This window comes from Zootoca vivipara, chromosome 1 (genome assembly GCF_963506605.1).
Source record: "Zootoca vivipara chromosome 1, rZooViv1.1, whole genome shotgun sequence".
NCBI classification, from domain to species: Eukaryota; Metazoa; Chordata; class Lepidosauria; order Squamata; family Lacertidae; genus Zootoca; species Zootoca vivipara.
In genome coordinates, this window is record NC_083276.1 from 55,816,688 (window position 1) to 55,832,513 (window position 15,826).

Consider the following 15,826-nt stretch of genomic DNA (forward strand, 5'->3'; position numbering starts at 1 on the left):
ATGGATGACATTCTTCCAATAATGAATTATTTCCTCCCACACACCTCTTCGCTTTGCTTTTCGGCAGGTTATACGGTGATCAATGAAAATTGTCCGGGAGCCGAATGGAATATCATGTGTCGGGAGTGTTGTGAGTACGATCAGATAAAGTGTGTGTGCCCCGGGCGAAAAGAAGTGGTAGGATACACTATTCCCTGCTGCAGGAACGAGGACAACGAGTGTGACTCCTGTCTAATCCACCCAGGTATGTTGATCTATCGCCCTTATCTGAACCGCCTCACCTTTTGGCTGTTCTCACCAGACATAAATCTTTATTCAATGACCCTGTTTGTAGTTAGGTGGAGCGTGCAGCCTGTTTTGTCTGCCAGACATTGATGATGAATAGTTCTCTCTCTCTCTCTCTCTCTCTCTCTCTCTCTCTCTCTCTCTCCAGAGATGGATGGGTGCCAATACAAATGGTTTACTGAGTTGATGAAAGCTAATGCATTTAGCATATTGCCGTTAGTACGTCCCCTTTTCTAATAATTTAAACTCACACTCGGAGTTGAAAGTTTCCAGGATTTCACCGTGTATGCCTGGAAGCCCTCCAGAGAGTAAAGTCATTGTTGGCTTCGGCACCAGATGAAGATTTTTCATTCCTGAGTCTCCCAGGCCTGGCTTGCACATTGCCTTACTTAAAAAGATAGGAACAAAGTTGCTGAGCTCAGACTCCGCGAAAGGAATGAGAAAACAATAAAGACAAAGGAATAAGGAAGCAACAGCCAGTAGAACCAAGAAGATAATATTTCTATTAGGAGTTGATTCAAATTGTTTACCCTGGGTCATTAGTCTACTTGCAACGCCAGATTTAGGGCAGTGCGGGCAGTTCCTCGCACATGGTTCTGAGCTGAAGGGGAGCAAAATAACACTATTACTAATACTACAGTACCAATAATAAAACCTATATTTATATGCAGTGCTTTTTTCTGGGGGTACGCATACCCCTAGACATTTTGTGAACCTAAGTTTGGCCTCATTGAGTGGCAGTATTTCAATATGAGTAGGAAAATGAGAATACCCCTAAACATTTTTTCTTTAGGAAAAAAGCACCGTCTATATGGGTACCTACTGAGAAGATCCATTAAAAAGCAACTGTACCAAAAGAAATTATTGTGAAAATAAGAAATATTTGGGGGAGGGCAAATTTTCTCTTTGCTTTGAGCACCATATAACCAAAGTCTGCTTCTACTACTTGACATTATCCCAAGGAAATAGTCAAATTCTCTAGATAGTGTTTAGTAAAGGAAGTACTATATAGGCCAACAGCTTTCCCCAAGTCCTCCGGCTCCTCTATCTTGAAGCCAAGGAACTATAAGTAGATTTAGATATATTATACATTTCCAGCTACAATCTAACCAGGCTGCCAGTCTTTTATCACTTGTTCTGGCTGTCCAGAGCAAACAGCATGTCTGCTGTAGTGTATTATCTCTGCCATCCACTTTCATTTGCTCCTTTGTAGCCCAATGTACATGCCCAGCAGTTTCAATTCGTACTAGGTCTAAAAGAAATTTAAGTGTTTGAAATTTGTGCAGTGTTGTATTTTTGATATAAAAGCCAGGTGTGTTTGTGAGATTCCAATAGTTCTGTGAGACTCAGATACAGATTATGAATGTTCAAAAACATTGCCTAATGTTCAGAGATATTGGGCAGTATTCGGTTAATTCTTGTGTTAGAATAAAGGGATTTCCCGCTCCTTTCCCCACATGCGTCTTGCTGTGCCCCATAATCCACACTGAAGGCTTGGGGATAAGACCAGAACCAATTTAGGAGGGTTCAGGGGGATACAAACAAGTCACATATGTGTGGCTCAAAACACTTTCCAAGCCAAGGTCTGTTCAATCAGACCAGAAATGTTCTCTAAATGCCATTCCCCATCCAGAAAAAAAAAACCTGAACGTAGCCTTCCACCCACCAGATGGTTTTTCTCTTCTTTTTAGGCTGTATGATTTTTGAAAACTGTAAGTCCTGTCGCAATGGATCTTGGGGAGGAACGCTAGACAACTTCTATATCAAGGGCATCTACTGCGCAGAATGCAGAGCAGGCTGGTATGGAGGGGATTGCATGAGTGAGTATTGTTAGAGACATGCTCCCCAATAGGGGAAAGGGTACTGCTTCAAATATGGTGGAGGGAAGACTGAATAAAGTGGGAATCAAGGAAATGCATGGCTAGGTCCAAAGAGCTACCCACCCAGGACAAGATACAGATCCTTGTCATGGCCGACGCCGTTCAGAATATTGGATAAGGTGAGAGCTATGAATGGGTGATGCAATGATTTAGTTGAATCCCACCTGCAACACTCCAACAAATAATGCACTTTAGTTATATGAATATTGCAACATTTAAAGTCACAGCAAAGCGAGCTATCAATCAATTGAGACATAAAACGGTTAATGGCAAATGCAATAAACATTCCCGTGCAACCATGTGTCAAAAACTAGTAGTCACTGCCTGGAAGTACTTTACTTGTTTGTATCATATTTGCAGGAAATGGCACAATATGGAATAGGGGTCAAGTTCTTTAAATACCTCCATGGCTACAGTATAGGGGAGACTAGGTAACCTTGCTTTTTAAAAAAGATTTCCATAGTGTACAAATTACTGTAGTACCTCAATCTATCCAGAAGGTGGTGCTCAGAAGCTCTTCCATGAAAAAGGCATTATGAATATATAAAAAGAGTGATTCCTTTCCACCCAGGCGTATTCACTATTATGGATTAATGGGGAAACATCATTAAGCTAAACATATGAGGAAACAAAAAAAATGACAGGTTTTATTTTAGTTTGGAGAAAAGGTGAGTAAGAGGTGACATGATAGAAGAGTATAATATTATGCATGCAATGGAGCAAAGTTTTCCTCCCTCCCTCTCCTAACACCAGAACTTCATGGAGTTCTCATGAAGCTGAATATTGGAAGACTCAGGACAGACAATAGAAAGTACTTCTTCACAAAGTGCATAGCTAAACTGTGGGATTTGCTGCCACAAGAGGCAGTGGTGGCCATCAACTTGGAGGGCTTTGAAAGAGGACTGGGCACAGTCATGGAGAAGGAGGCTATACTTCTGACTACCAGTTGCTGGAAGCCACAGGAGGGGAGAGGGCTCTTGTGCTCAGGTCCTGCTTGCGGATATCCCATAGGCATCTGGCTGCCCACCGTGAGAACAGGATGCTGGACAAGATGGGCCACTGGCCTGATTCAGCAGGCTCTTCTTACATTACAGCATGTGCCAAGCACATAATGTGGCAGCTAGACTGGTGACTGGGAGCGGCTGCCAAGACCACATAACACTGGTCCTGAAAGACCTACATTGGCTCCCAACATTTCCGAACACAATTCCAAGTGTTGGTGCTGACCTTTAAACCCTTAACGGCCTCGGCCCAGTATACCTGAAGGAGTGTCTCCACCCCCATCGTTCTGCCCAGACACTGAGGTCCTCCTCTGAGGGCCTTCTGGTGGTTCCCTCACTGCGAGAAGGGAAGTTACAGGTAACCAGGCAGAGGGCCTTCTTGGTAGTGGTGCCTGTGGTGGAATAGTGCCTGATGATGATTCCAGTTCATCATGGGTTAATCTATCACTCCCATTATAGGCAGGTGTTCCCTGGGAGGCGGAGCTAGAGGGCATTCTAAATGGCAGTTGGGAGTTGGCAGTTGGCAGTTGAGAGTACAGTGTTAGAGAGGGATGCAGGAGCTGTATTAACAAGTCTGTGTTATATGAAAAGAAGATGATGAACTAAGAGTTTAAACAAATGAAACCATAAAGAAATATACATGTTCTCCAGTTAAATAAAGCTTTCATCTATGTTGTGTCAAAATTGGATGTTCCTCCTTATTCCAGCAACGTATCTAAACTCAAAAGGGTGGTTACTGAAGAGGGGAGATAAAACTAAGCCTGAGGAGCAGGTGGATAGTTTGCATCTCACAGTCACGCACAGAGGAGGCAAGTGGAGGGAAAGAGTGCCTTGCAGTGGCTAAAGTGCTGAGGCAACAGCTGCTGAGGTGAACCTGATTTGAGAGGGAAACCTTACTGAGGGCACAAGATTGTTCCTGAAACATTTGCCTGGAGTTTTTAAGGATACAGAGCCACGTTATTTGGAAAGCTGGAACTGTACTCTATGTACTAGCAAACCCATATAAAAACTGGGAGTTTATTTGGGAGAAAGAAGGAATAGTGGGTTGTTTGAACAATAACTGAATTCCTTCAGCACACTGTTAGTAATAGAGAAGAGAGTATCGTCACAGCGCCCGCCCTGTGGAACTCCCTATTTAGGGAAGTTTGTAATGTTTGATGTTTTATCATGTTTTTAATATTCTGTTGCCAGGCAATAGACTGGGTGAGGCTTGGCTCTGGGCCCACCAAAAACGGGAGAAGACCATGGGCAGTATGATTTGCTTACATATTCTATGTAAGACTATACAAATGAATCAGATGGATATGGTCTGGTGGAAGAGCAAAGTCCTAGTGGACTTAGTGGAAAATAAGGCATACTTACCTCTTAACAAGAGTACCCATCACCCCTATTGATATCTATCTGCCCATGAATTTTCTCGGGTGACCTTAAATAGAATCCCACTTCTTTTTAAGTGGAACTGTAACCACTCCACTTCCTTTTCACATCCACGTTGAAACCATCGCACTTCCATTACAAGGATTCCACAGAGAGGTATCTAAAGGAGAGGAACTGTATCTAAAGAGGACAATTCAAGGCTTGAAGTAGTCCTAAATAATAATAATAATAATAATAATAATAATAATAATAATAATAAACAGCTCTGGCATAAACACAGAATGTAAATTACAATTATTGAAAGGATTAAACAATCATTATTTCTCTCTCTCTTTTTAATTTTTGTGTGTCCCAGAAAACAGTTTTTCCTCCTTTTCAGATGGCACAGTGGTGCTGACAGTCTTCCAAAATGGATTCTTTTCTCACTCTTCCCTCCCTCTCCACTCCTCAGAAGTAATGAAGGATTTGCCAGGATTTGCCATTGTGGGTGTAAATTATTCTTGAGAACTTTCCAGTCTTTCTCTTCTTCTTCAGAGAGAAAAGATCCCTTTGAGTAGAAATGGTGGCGCTGGTTGCTCAATCATTTGTTAAGAGAGAGAGAGAGGTGGCAGGCATTACATAAACCTTTCCTGAGAGAGCTTGAGATGGCAGAGGGAAATGGAAGATCCACGTCTCACCACAGCTATGCTTCATGCAAAAGTTTGTGGCAAATATGTGCCTGTTTCTTTGGGGCCACTCTTTGAATGGCTCTCTCTCTTTAGCCTCTGGACCACCTGCTTTGTTGGCTAGTCCTATTTCCTTGGCAGGAATTTCTGCAAGTTCAGACCATAATGTTCTCCCGAGAAAGGTGCATTCAGTATTCCCGGCACGCCAACATCTCTTTGCACCAGTTCTTTCTCGTCAAAAGGCAAGAGCAACAAAGGCAACTCAAAAGCCCCCTTATAACGAAAGGGGAATGTTCTCTGAGGTGATTCAAGGACCTTGTCAATCCTTCTGAAGAAGGTTTCCTGCAGCTTTGTCTCAGGTTGTTTTGAGGTAGGAGCCAGCAACAGGGCAAGGTTTCCTCTCTCCAGTGTGGGAAGCTGCATTATCATGTACGTTGCGGCAGATCCTGGCATATCCCAATAGCATCTTAATGACAGCCATGGGGGCAAAGTAATTAATTCTCCAGCTTTTCACATCAGGAACCAACAAGCCCTGGTGTGGAACGAAACACTTATGATGAACCCTTCTGAGCTTGTTTTCCATTTCATCAGAGTGCATTTAATTGAGGGTAATTGAGGGTAAACTGACAAAAGGAGATTCCCCCCCTTTATTAGAACGGACAAGTCTTAACACTGTAGAGTCTTGCAGGAAAGAGGAAATATCATGCTATGGCACATGGCATGTTGCTGGATGTGACAAAGCTGCTGAGCTTTTTTAGGCCACTGCTCATCTCCCGCACACATGGGAAATCAAGTGAGCCTGCCTACAACCTTACAAACACTGGTTTGTTCATATCTCCCTTGCAACATCCTCTCTGAATACATAGAGCAGGGACGTCCGACTCCCAAGAGACTGTGATCTATTTCCAGAATAAAAAACTGTCAGTGAACTACCCATGGGGGGGGACCCAAAGTTGTTGAGCTTTTTTTAGGGGGGAATTAAATTTGTTGAGCTTTTTCTAGGGGCCAAGGTTTTTGAACTTTTTTTAGGGGGAGAAGCAATTTCTGTTTGATTTTTTTTAGGAGGGGAAACGCCATAAATTGCTCACTATTCAATAAACCACACAGCCATAACTCAGTCTTCCATTTGTGTACAAATGAAGGACAGAGTGGGGGGCGGGGCCGAATGTTGTTGTTTTTCCCCATGGAGGAAAGTGAGCCCATGATCGACCACAATCACTTGGGGATCAACCTGTTGATCGCAGTCAACCGGTTGGACATCCCTGACATAGAGAGTTTGGAAGTGGGGCCACTGAGCAAACCCTCTCCTTCTGTTCATCCAGGGAACACACAGACAAGAAGTTCTGAACAAATCTAATGTGGATTGATAGTTTACCTGAGTCTGAATCTGCAGGGGCACAGTTGTGAGATTGTCTTGCCACACATCGAAGTCCTACCGGTAATACTTGGGTGCATGCCAAATGTTTCTCCAGCAACAACATGGAAGTTGTTGTAGAGGCTAGTACTATGGCCGTGTCAAGGCTTTGATACCTGATACCTAGACGTAGCATCAAAATGGCAATGAATCCCACTGTTTACCTATGGCACAATCTACCCAAGAAGCTGAAATAACCAGGATCTGTGGAAAAGCACAACGAAAACCAGTGCTAAAATAATAGATTTAAATTCCACCTTGGGCAATCGTTTTTGATTTCCCGGTGTAGTTCCCTATAAGTTAGGAGGTGGTGCAGACACCGCTTGTGACCCATCACATTGAGCAGAAGGGTCACCATCTATATATTGTGGGTGTCCAGGTGGCAAAGGAAGTTGCTTTTAACTCAGTCAGCTCAACAAACTGTAGTTTCAGATCCTGGTTTGAACACACCTCAATCCCACAGATTAGGACATAGGAGCATATGAAGCTGCCTTATCTCGAGTCGCACCACTGGTCCATTTAGCTCTGAGCTATTTCTGAGTCTTGTGTTCCCTCACAGAGCCTAATATAAATCTTATTCTTCTTTTCCTGCCCTTCAGGATGTGGTCAGGTTCTGCAGGCTTCCAAGGGTCAGATCTTGTTGGAGAGTTATCCACTGAATGCCCGCTGTGAGTGGACTATTCATGCTAAACCTGGTTTTGTTGTTGAGTTAAGGTAGGTGGGAGATGCACTTCAGCATACAGATCATTATTTCCAAGTTTATGTACAAATGTAAGGTGTGTTCAGCCATCACATTTCACCCCTGTAACCTAGAGGGATTTCCAGTGGAGTTTTTCTGCTCCCCCAACCATTAACATGATCGCCCCATCATCTCAGGTATTGGCACCATTACAGTGGGTGTTTCCGGCTATATGGACTCTGTTCTGAAACCATATGCTATCAGTGCTCCCAGCTACGTACGTGACACCACAGATTTTCTGAGGAAAATACAATCTTTGAACAATCTTCCTAACAATACTATACTAGCCACTATGGATGTGGAATCTCTATACACCAACATCCCACACAATGATGGTTTACAAGCCATAAGGAACACCATTTCAGATAAAACCACAGCGGACTTTGCTACCAAACTCTGCCACTTTGTCCTTACCCACAACCACTTCAAATTTGGTGATGACCTGTTCCTCCAGATCAGCGGCACAGCCATGGGCACCCGCATGGCCCCACAGTATGCCAACATCTTCATGGCAGATTTAGAACATCGTTTCCTAGACTCCTACCCACTCAAACCTCTCTTGTACCTACGATACATTGACAATATTTTTATTATCTGGACACATGGACAACAGACCCTGGAAACCTTCCACCAGACATTCAATGACTTTCACCCCACCATCAACCTAACAATGAACCAATCCATGCAAGAAATACATTTTTTGGACACTACTATAAAAATACAGGATGGACGTATAGACACCACCTTATACAGAAAACCAACTGACCGACAAACATATCTACATGCTTCTAGCTACCATCCCAAACATACCAAACAATCCATCGTATACAGCCAGGCCCTACGTGACAACCGTATCTGTTCCAACTCTACAGACAGAGAATCTCACCTAAGAGATCTACAGCAAACCTTTTTAGAACTAAAATATCCACCTGATGAAGTTAAACAACAGATCAACAAAGCCAGACTGATACCTAGGGAGAACCTGCTGCAAGACAGACCCAAAAAAGAAAATAACAGAACACCACTAGTCATCACATACAGCTCCCAAGTTAAAACAGTACAACGCATCATCAGAGATCTACAGCCTCTCCTGGACAATGACAGCTCCCTTTCTCAAGCTCTGGGAGGAAGACCTTTCATTGCCTACAGACAGCCACCCAATCTTAAACAACTCCTCACCCACAATAATACAACCACCAGACTTAACATGGACACTGGTACCAGAGCCTGCAATAAACCCAGATGCCAACTTTGCTGCCACATACACCCGGACAACATCATTACTGGCCCCAACAACATCCAACATACCATCTCAGGACTATTTAATTGCTCATCTTCTAACATTGTGTATGCCATCAAATGCCAACGGTGCCCTTCAGCTCTCTATATTGGACAAACAGGCCAAACCCTACGCCAAAGGATAAATGGACATAAATCTGACATCAGGAACCATAAGACTGAAAAACCAGTAGGAGAACACTTCAATCTCCCAGGACATTCTATACAAGATCTCAAAGCAGCTGTTTTATTACAGAGAAATTTCAGGATCAGACTGGAAACAGAAGTTGCTGAATTGGAAATCATTACCAAGCTTAAAACCATGGAAGCACCTGGGATGAATAGAGACATCGGATTCTTATCTCATTATGCATGATCAAGCTTTCTTTAGCACCTCAGCCCAGGACTAATTGCAGCCATCAGCAGCCATTAACATCCATCTACAGGTTTACCACTCCCATCAGCCCATCTCCCATTCCCACCCACCCTCTGTATATATATAGGGTCTGACACTTCTGTTTCTAGTGTATCTGAAGAAGTGTGCATGCACACGAAAGCTCATACCAAAATATAAACTTAGTTGGTCTTTAAGGTGCTACTGAAGGAATTTTTTTATTTTGCTTCGACTCAGACCAACACGGCTACCTACCTGTAACATTAACATGAATCATAATTAATGTTATGCTGTATTCAGTGCTATTTTTCTAGAAAAAGTAGGTGTTGGAATGCCTCCCTCGTTGTTTAAGAATGGCAATGGTGCCTACCTGAGAGGTGCCGGAACTGAATTCCAGCTAGTTCCGGCTGGGAAAAAAGCCCTGGCTGTATTTCTTATACTGTGTCAGAAATGATGCAGTGAGCATGCTGTTTGCTTATGGTGTTAGGTTGTCTTTAAGGAGATAAATGGTTCCCTCTGTCTGGTCCCAAGAAAACTTACCTGGGGAGAAGCAAGGAGGGAGGCAGCAACTATGCATACTCTCAGAATCCTTTCCCCACCGAGGAATAGACTGGGGATTCAAGTCTCCGCATCTCCAGCAGGAAAGTGAAGCTATATCACTTGTGTGGGGTGCATGAGATCAGGGTCAGGTTGCATGGAAGATTGTGTCCACCTTGATCCTGTTGTTATGTTTCCCACCAGGAGCACTGGAGTTTATGAGCATTCCTGATTGAATGCTCAAAGCATCACAATTTATCTTGGCTTTTAAAGGGTCCCACACAGGGGTATGGGGAAGAGTAAGTGGGAAAGCTTATTGCAGCAGTGCAGGGGTTTTCAACTGAAGTGGTGTGGTTGGTGGGGTGCAGCCATCCTCTCAACATTGATATTGCTTGGATGGGGATAGGGCAGGGCAGTGGCACAGCATATGGGGCCACAGGGCTGGTTGCAAACTCAGCCCACCCAGAGGAGTGTCCGCTTGCTTGCCTAAGTCATGTGGGAAGCCTTTGCCAGCAGCAAAGGCTATCTTTGAAGGCTGTCTTGTGAAACTGAAGGGGTAAAGGAAGCTCTTTGGTGGGAAGTTTGTTTCTCTAATTAAGGAGCACAGAAGTAATTTAGAAATACAGACATATGTGAGAAATTTTGGCATCTGAATTTGTAAAAAAACAAAAAACGCCCTTTTGTGTCCAAGGTTTGCCATGCTGAGTCTGGAGTTTGACTACATGTGCCAGTATGATTACGTGGAGATCCGGGATGGGGACAGCATTGATAGCAGGATAATTAAGCGTTTCTGTGGGAATGACAGGCCTCTCCCGATCCGAAGCACAGGGCCTTCTCTCCATGTTCTCTTCCATTCAGATGGTTCCAAGAACTTTGATGGGTTTCATGCCGTCTTTGAAGAAATTACAGGTAAATAGGGTGAAAAAGTATAAAATGCATGACCAACAGCTACCTGGGAGAAAAGAAAGGTCTCGAGTTTTTGAAGTAAATCCTGTGACTATACCCCTTGCAGTGGTTTAGCCACATGATTTTGAAGAAATAAATTCAATGAGTGTGAAATATGGTCCTGTTTCATTCTACGGGCAAGATTGCCTCTTGCTATTCATGTGACTAATTTAGGACTCATCCACGCTTACCTTTTGCACTGCGTTTTCTAGGCACAGGTCTGTGCTTTTTATTTTGCCCCGCTGCTTTCCCTAGGAAAACCCAATATTTACTGTTGAATCGGAGCAAATGGCAATTCGGAGCAAAAGAAAAAGCACTCAGACATGGACTTGGAAAGCCCAGACCTGTGTCTAGAAATGTGGAGCAAAAGTAGGTGTGAATGAGCCCTTACTGAATCCTCAGCTCTCCATATGTATGTAGCTGCAGAATCCTTTGAAAATTGATCTCACTGCTATCTGGCCATAAAACAGTGAATTAACAAAGGGGGGCTTAGATGGTTCTGATTGCCTCTGAGATTTCTCCCCAGATTGCCAGGCTGTTCCAAGTCACTGTCCTCTTCTTCTTCTTCTTCTTTTTTGCCACTCTAAAGTTTGTGGGTCTGCTTGCCTGACCATTTCATTTCATGGAGGGGAAGGGTAGGTTGGAGGGAAATTGAGCAAGAGGAATAGCTACTTGTCAAAGGGGGGTGTCCAGACTTTGTGCAAGGAATTCAAGCAGGTGCCGGAAATTTAGGTTGGCCCCATTACAGTGGATCAAAGTGCCCTGTTGCCTTGGCACAACAAATCCACTTAAAAATAACAAACTTTTTGCAGTTAGGAAAGTGATGGGGAAATGCACTTTAAGGTGTGGGATGAATGGATGATTAATGGGGAGACACCAAAATATCCCACAAGCAAATAGGATAACCACCTCATAAACCAATCAAAAAGGATGCTCGATAAAAACCAGACATAGTCTAGCTTCCATATACCGTAAGCATTATGTGAGCAAATCAGGATGAATGCTCAATAAACAGGTCATCTACAAGAGCCCAGTGACTCCACAACACGTTATTGGTAAGGATCATAGAACTGTAGAGTTGGAATGTTGGAATGTTGCATATTGCTTTCACTATGGGCTTCTACCTTCCCAAGTCTGCCTCTCAGTCCACTGGGGCTCATCACTTCAAATTGGACACCTTTCTTACTGGTTGATCTTCTGCATCATGATTTCTCTTTTCATTATTGCACGAAGTACAAAGAGTACCATCACAGGAGTTGCTATAAGTAGCACTGTGTTAATTAAGCAGCCTATAAAAAAAAAAGAAAAAGAAAAACAAGAGTCGGCTCTGTGAAATTGAACTTGGTGTGGGGTATGTTACAGCAAGGCCTCCCACACTCATGGGACTAGCGTATTCCACACGGGGCAGAATGAATGGATCTTGTTTCCTCTGCTCAGCGGGAGCCTTTTAGTATTCCGCTGCTGCCATCTACTTTTCTTTCCGCCCCATTTTTAGCAGCAATTATTTAGAGATTGGGTGGTTGCTACAGTGGTAATCTACGCAGAGTGGGATATGGAGGGCTTACAGTTTTTAGAAGGAAGCTTTATTGTGCGCCTTATTGTGAGTCTGTCCTGGCCTAATGTGCAGCTGAAATGAAAAGCTTTTAAAACGCTCTCTTTTGCAAGGCCGCTGACACTGTTTATGGGAAAGAATGTGATTTGCATGGGGAGTGAAGAGGCTTGGCGGGGGGAGGACTGTGGGATGGAGACCTCTGGCAGCACAAATTTAACAAGATATAGCAGTGTGAAATCCTTCTCTGGACAAAAACCTCAAGGGGTAGCTGAGATCGGGGTAACAAGATGAACAGAGTTTCCTTGGCTGTTCTCCTGCTTATTGCTAAGAACAGGTTGAGACACTTAAAAGACTGTGCAGTGGCCCAGAAGGGATCAGGTGATATCCTTGGCTAGGACCACAATCCTAAGCATTCTTACCAGGAGTCCCATTGAAGTGAATGGAGGGTTCATGTTTAGGATCAGGCTGCCAGAGGCAGGGCCGTCTCAAGCAGGTCAGGTGCCCTGGTGCTGAGGCGCGGAGATCGCTCCAGCGCCCCCGCCCTCGCAGAGCGCAGCGCCCCCCCTGCCAGCCCGGCGCCCTGGTGCCCCGCGCCACTGGGACTACACCTAGAGCTGGGCCTGGCCAGAGGGGCTTTGCAACTGAGTAAGAAAAATTAAAAAGTGGTGGTTTTATTAATCGTTGTAGAAACTTTCTTCTTCTTCTTCTTCTTCTTCTTCTTCTTCTTCTTCTTCTTCTTCTTCTTCTTCTTCTTCTTCTTCTTCGGTGATAACTTGTAGCTAAGTACGGTAAGACTGTCTTCCATAAACATGGTTTTAACAATGATTCCATAAGTGACTGTGGAGGCCAATTCTGGACCCACACGTCCTTCCACAGTGGGGAACCACATTGGTTCCTGGGCAGGAGTTGATCACGGTGTGGATTTGCCAGGCATGCCTTCCTCATTTGGGGATATTTGTTTTTCAACTTTTGGCACTTCTGTTGCTAGGAACTACTTGCTTACATCAGCTTCATTAAGCCCCTTCTCAGATCTCTCACTGCCCACCTAGATCTCTTCACTGACATTTCACAATCCTTTGGTCTCTGCAGGGTCTTCTGCTGTAATTGCAACTCTGTGGGCTTTACAGTTTTCCTTCTCCATGGCTTCTTTCCTGCCCATTTTTTCCTAGTCTTCTGAAATCATAAGGGGTCAAGTCTTGGCTGTGTTCTAAGTTCCTTGGGGGCCAGGTGGCAAAGGAAGTTCAGGTGATCTGTATGAAAACCACAGGGGTGTCTATTGAGCTGCCTTAGTTCCAGGTTTAGATTATTTGTGAAGATAAGACCACTCTGCCTATGCCCTGTCTTTGAGAAAAATATTATTCACCATGAAGAATAAGGGTTAGTCAGGTCAGAGGGTCTGGTAAATGGAAGAACTTTTAAAATGATTTTCTTCACAGCACAGGTCTATATTGCCACTTAAAAACAGGAACTGAAAATACTTTCTCTTACAAAAGTTTTTCACACTGGGATGGCTGTGCATATAAGAGATGAAAGAGGTGAAGGAAGCTGTTTTATGAAAGAAACTGAGTGGTCCTTCTTATATTTTTTCCCAGCTTGTTCTTCCTCTCCATGCCTGAATGACGGAACCTGCATCCTAGATAAAATTGGTGGCTACAAATGTGCTTGCCTGGCTGGCTATACTGGGAACCGCTGTGAAAGCTGTGAGTACATACATCCCTATGCCTGTGAACGTGAATGTACATGAGCTTGATTTGAATTATTGTGTTTTCAGCTAATGTGTAGCATTGCTATGCAGAATATTTATTTATTTGTTTGTTTGTTTGAAATTGATATCCTGCTCTTCTTCCCAAAGGAACACAGGCCAGCAGGCTGATGGAGTCTGATAACTGGCACACAATGGCTAATAATAATAATAATAATAATAATAATAATAATAATGCTTTGGAAAGTGCCAAAGAAAGAATACCCTGGTCCACACATAAAACTAAGCCATGGTTTACTTAACAAACATTGATTTAAGCATGAGTTGTCCCACAGATCGCTTGCTTCTCCAAAGTTTGCCTTGTTTTCTAACTGCCCTTGCCTTCTACCTTTGTAATGTGGTGAACATCTGGGATGGGGTGGCCCAACAAACCATGCTTAAGCAAGAGTGCTTGATTAAAACAAATCAAAGTTTGTAAACTGCTGGGCAGGGTTCATATATAATGATAAGTTGGGGTGGGGAAGCTTTTCTGCCTTGTAGGCCAGTTCCCCGCATCCCTGCCACCTGCAGGCCAATTTGTCAGGCGAGTGGGACCATCCTTTTGTGCTCTTATCTGCTTTTAGATGTGACAGTCATTGCCAGTTCCCCACAGCAGCCATTTTGTGACTGGTACCTATGACACCTTCTCAAAATTCCAATTGTGCCAATGGGCCAAAAAGGTTGAAACCCTTGAAATAGACACTGTGGTCTAAACCACTGAGCCTTGGGCTTGTCGATCAAAAGGTCGGCGGTTTGAATCCCTGAGACGGGGTGAGCTCCCGTTGCTCAGTCCCAGCTTCTGCCAACCTAGCAGTTCGAAAGCATGCCAAAAGTGCAAGTAGATTAATAGGTACCGCTCCGGCAGGAAGGTAAACGGTGTTTCTGTGCGCTGCTCTGGTGTCAGTGTTCTGTTGAGCCAGAAGCGGCTTAGTCATGCTGGCCACATGACCCGGAAAAACTTTCTGTGGAGTGGACAAATGCCAGCTCCCTCGGCCTGTAAGTGAGATGAGCGCTGCAACCCCAGAGGCGTTCGCAACTGCACTTAACTGTCAGGGGTCCCTTTACCTTTATGTATTATTGTAAATAATACCATTCTCTATAAAGGAGTGCATTTTTAATGAAGAATATGAATACCTCATGACTTATACAAAAGAACATTGGGGGAAGGGTAATATATTGATCATCCTGTTCTATAAGATGCTAAAAAACTTGAGGTGTGCCCCCCAGCTATCTAAATTCTGAAGATCTTAGAACAGAGGTCAGCAAATCTTTTCAGCAGGGGGCCGGTCCACTGTCCCTCAGACCTTGTGGGGGGCTGGACTATATTGGGGGGGGGAGTGAACAACTTCCGATGCCCAACAAATAACCCAGAGATGCATTTTAAATAAAAGCACACATTCTACTCATGTAAAAAACATGCTGATTCCCGGACCATCCGCAGGCTAGGTTTAGAAGGTGATTGGGCCGGATCCAGCCCCTGGGCCTTAGTTTTGCCTACTCATGTCTTAGAATTATGGCAGTCTTTGTTCAAATTCACTCCTGACACACATTTTTAAAATTTCCTTTGGTATAACCAAACAAAGCCTGAACATTTTTTTCCTGGGTAGTACATGGGGAAAACAGGCCCAATTTTATTTAGATACATAGAGGAGAATCATGAACCCAAATTATTTCTGCCTTAATGCTTTCAAAACTAAACCAGGAACATTTTTATTCTGTGTCTTTGAAAGAGCCCGGATATACTGTAGCTTTTCTCTAGGCAGATCCCGCTGATATAAGAGACTGTTTCCTGACAGACAAAAAGAAGTGCTTTTGGAAGTGCTTCAGCTGGGGTGGAGGGCAGTAGGACATTGTCTGCAAGTGAGGCCTTCTGGGATGCTGTCCCATCAAGCAAAGTGGTTGAATTGCAGTAGGTGGATTGGGTCGTGCTTCATAGGTTATTTGCATTACCTCAGAAGATAGGGATTCAGAGTGTGGAGGACACCTTTGCAATATCACCCTAAATGGAAGAGTTCTCC

General features: G+C 43.8%; 1 protein-coding gene across 2 annotated transcripts in view; it reads left to right on the top strand.

Moving 5' to 3' along the window:
* The window catches only part of PAMR1 (peptidase domain containing associated with muscle regeneration 1), a 48,368-nt gene that overhangs the window by 10,725 nt on the left and 21,817 nt on the right, over window positions 1–15,826 (top strand). For both annotated transcript variants that reach the window (XM_035121024.2, XM_035121103.2), the window contains exons 2-6: window positions 68–244; window positions 1,977–2,105; window positions 7,222–7,336; window positions 10,262–10,479; window positions 13,660–13,767. In XM_035121024.2, the coding sequence (XP_034976915.2) occupies window positions 68–244; window positions 1,977–2,105; window positions 7,222–7,336; window positions 10,262–10,479; window positions 13,660–13,767 (747 nt within the window). The remainder of the gene's footprint in view (window positions 1–67; window positions 245–1,976; window positions 2,106–7,221; window positions 7,337–10,261; window positions 10,480–13,659; window positions 13,768–15,826) is intronic.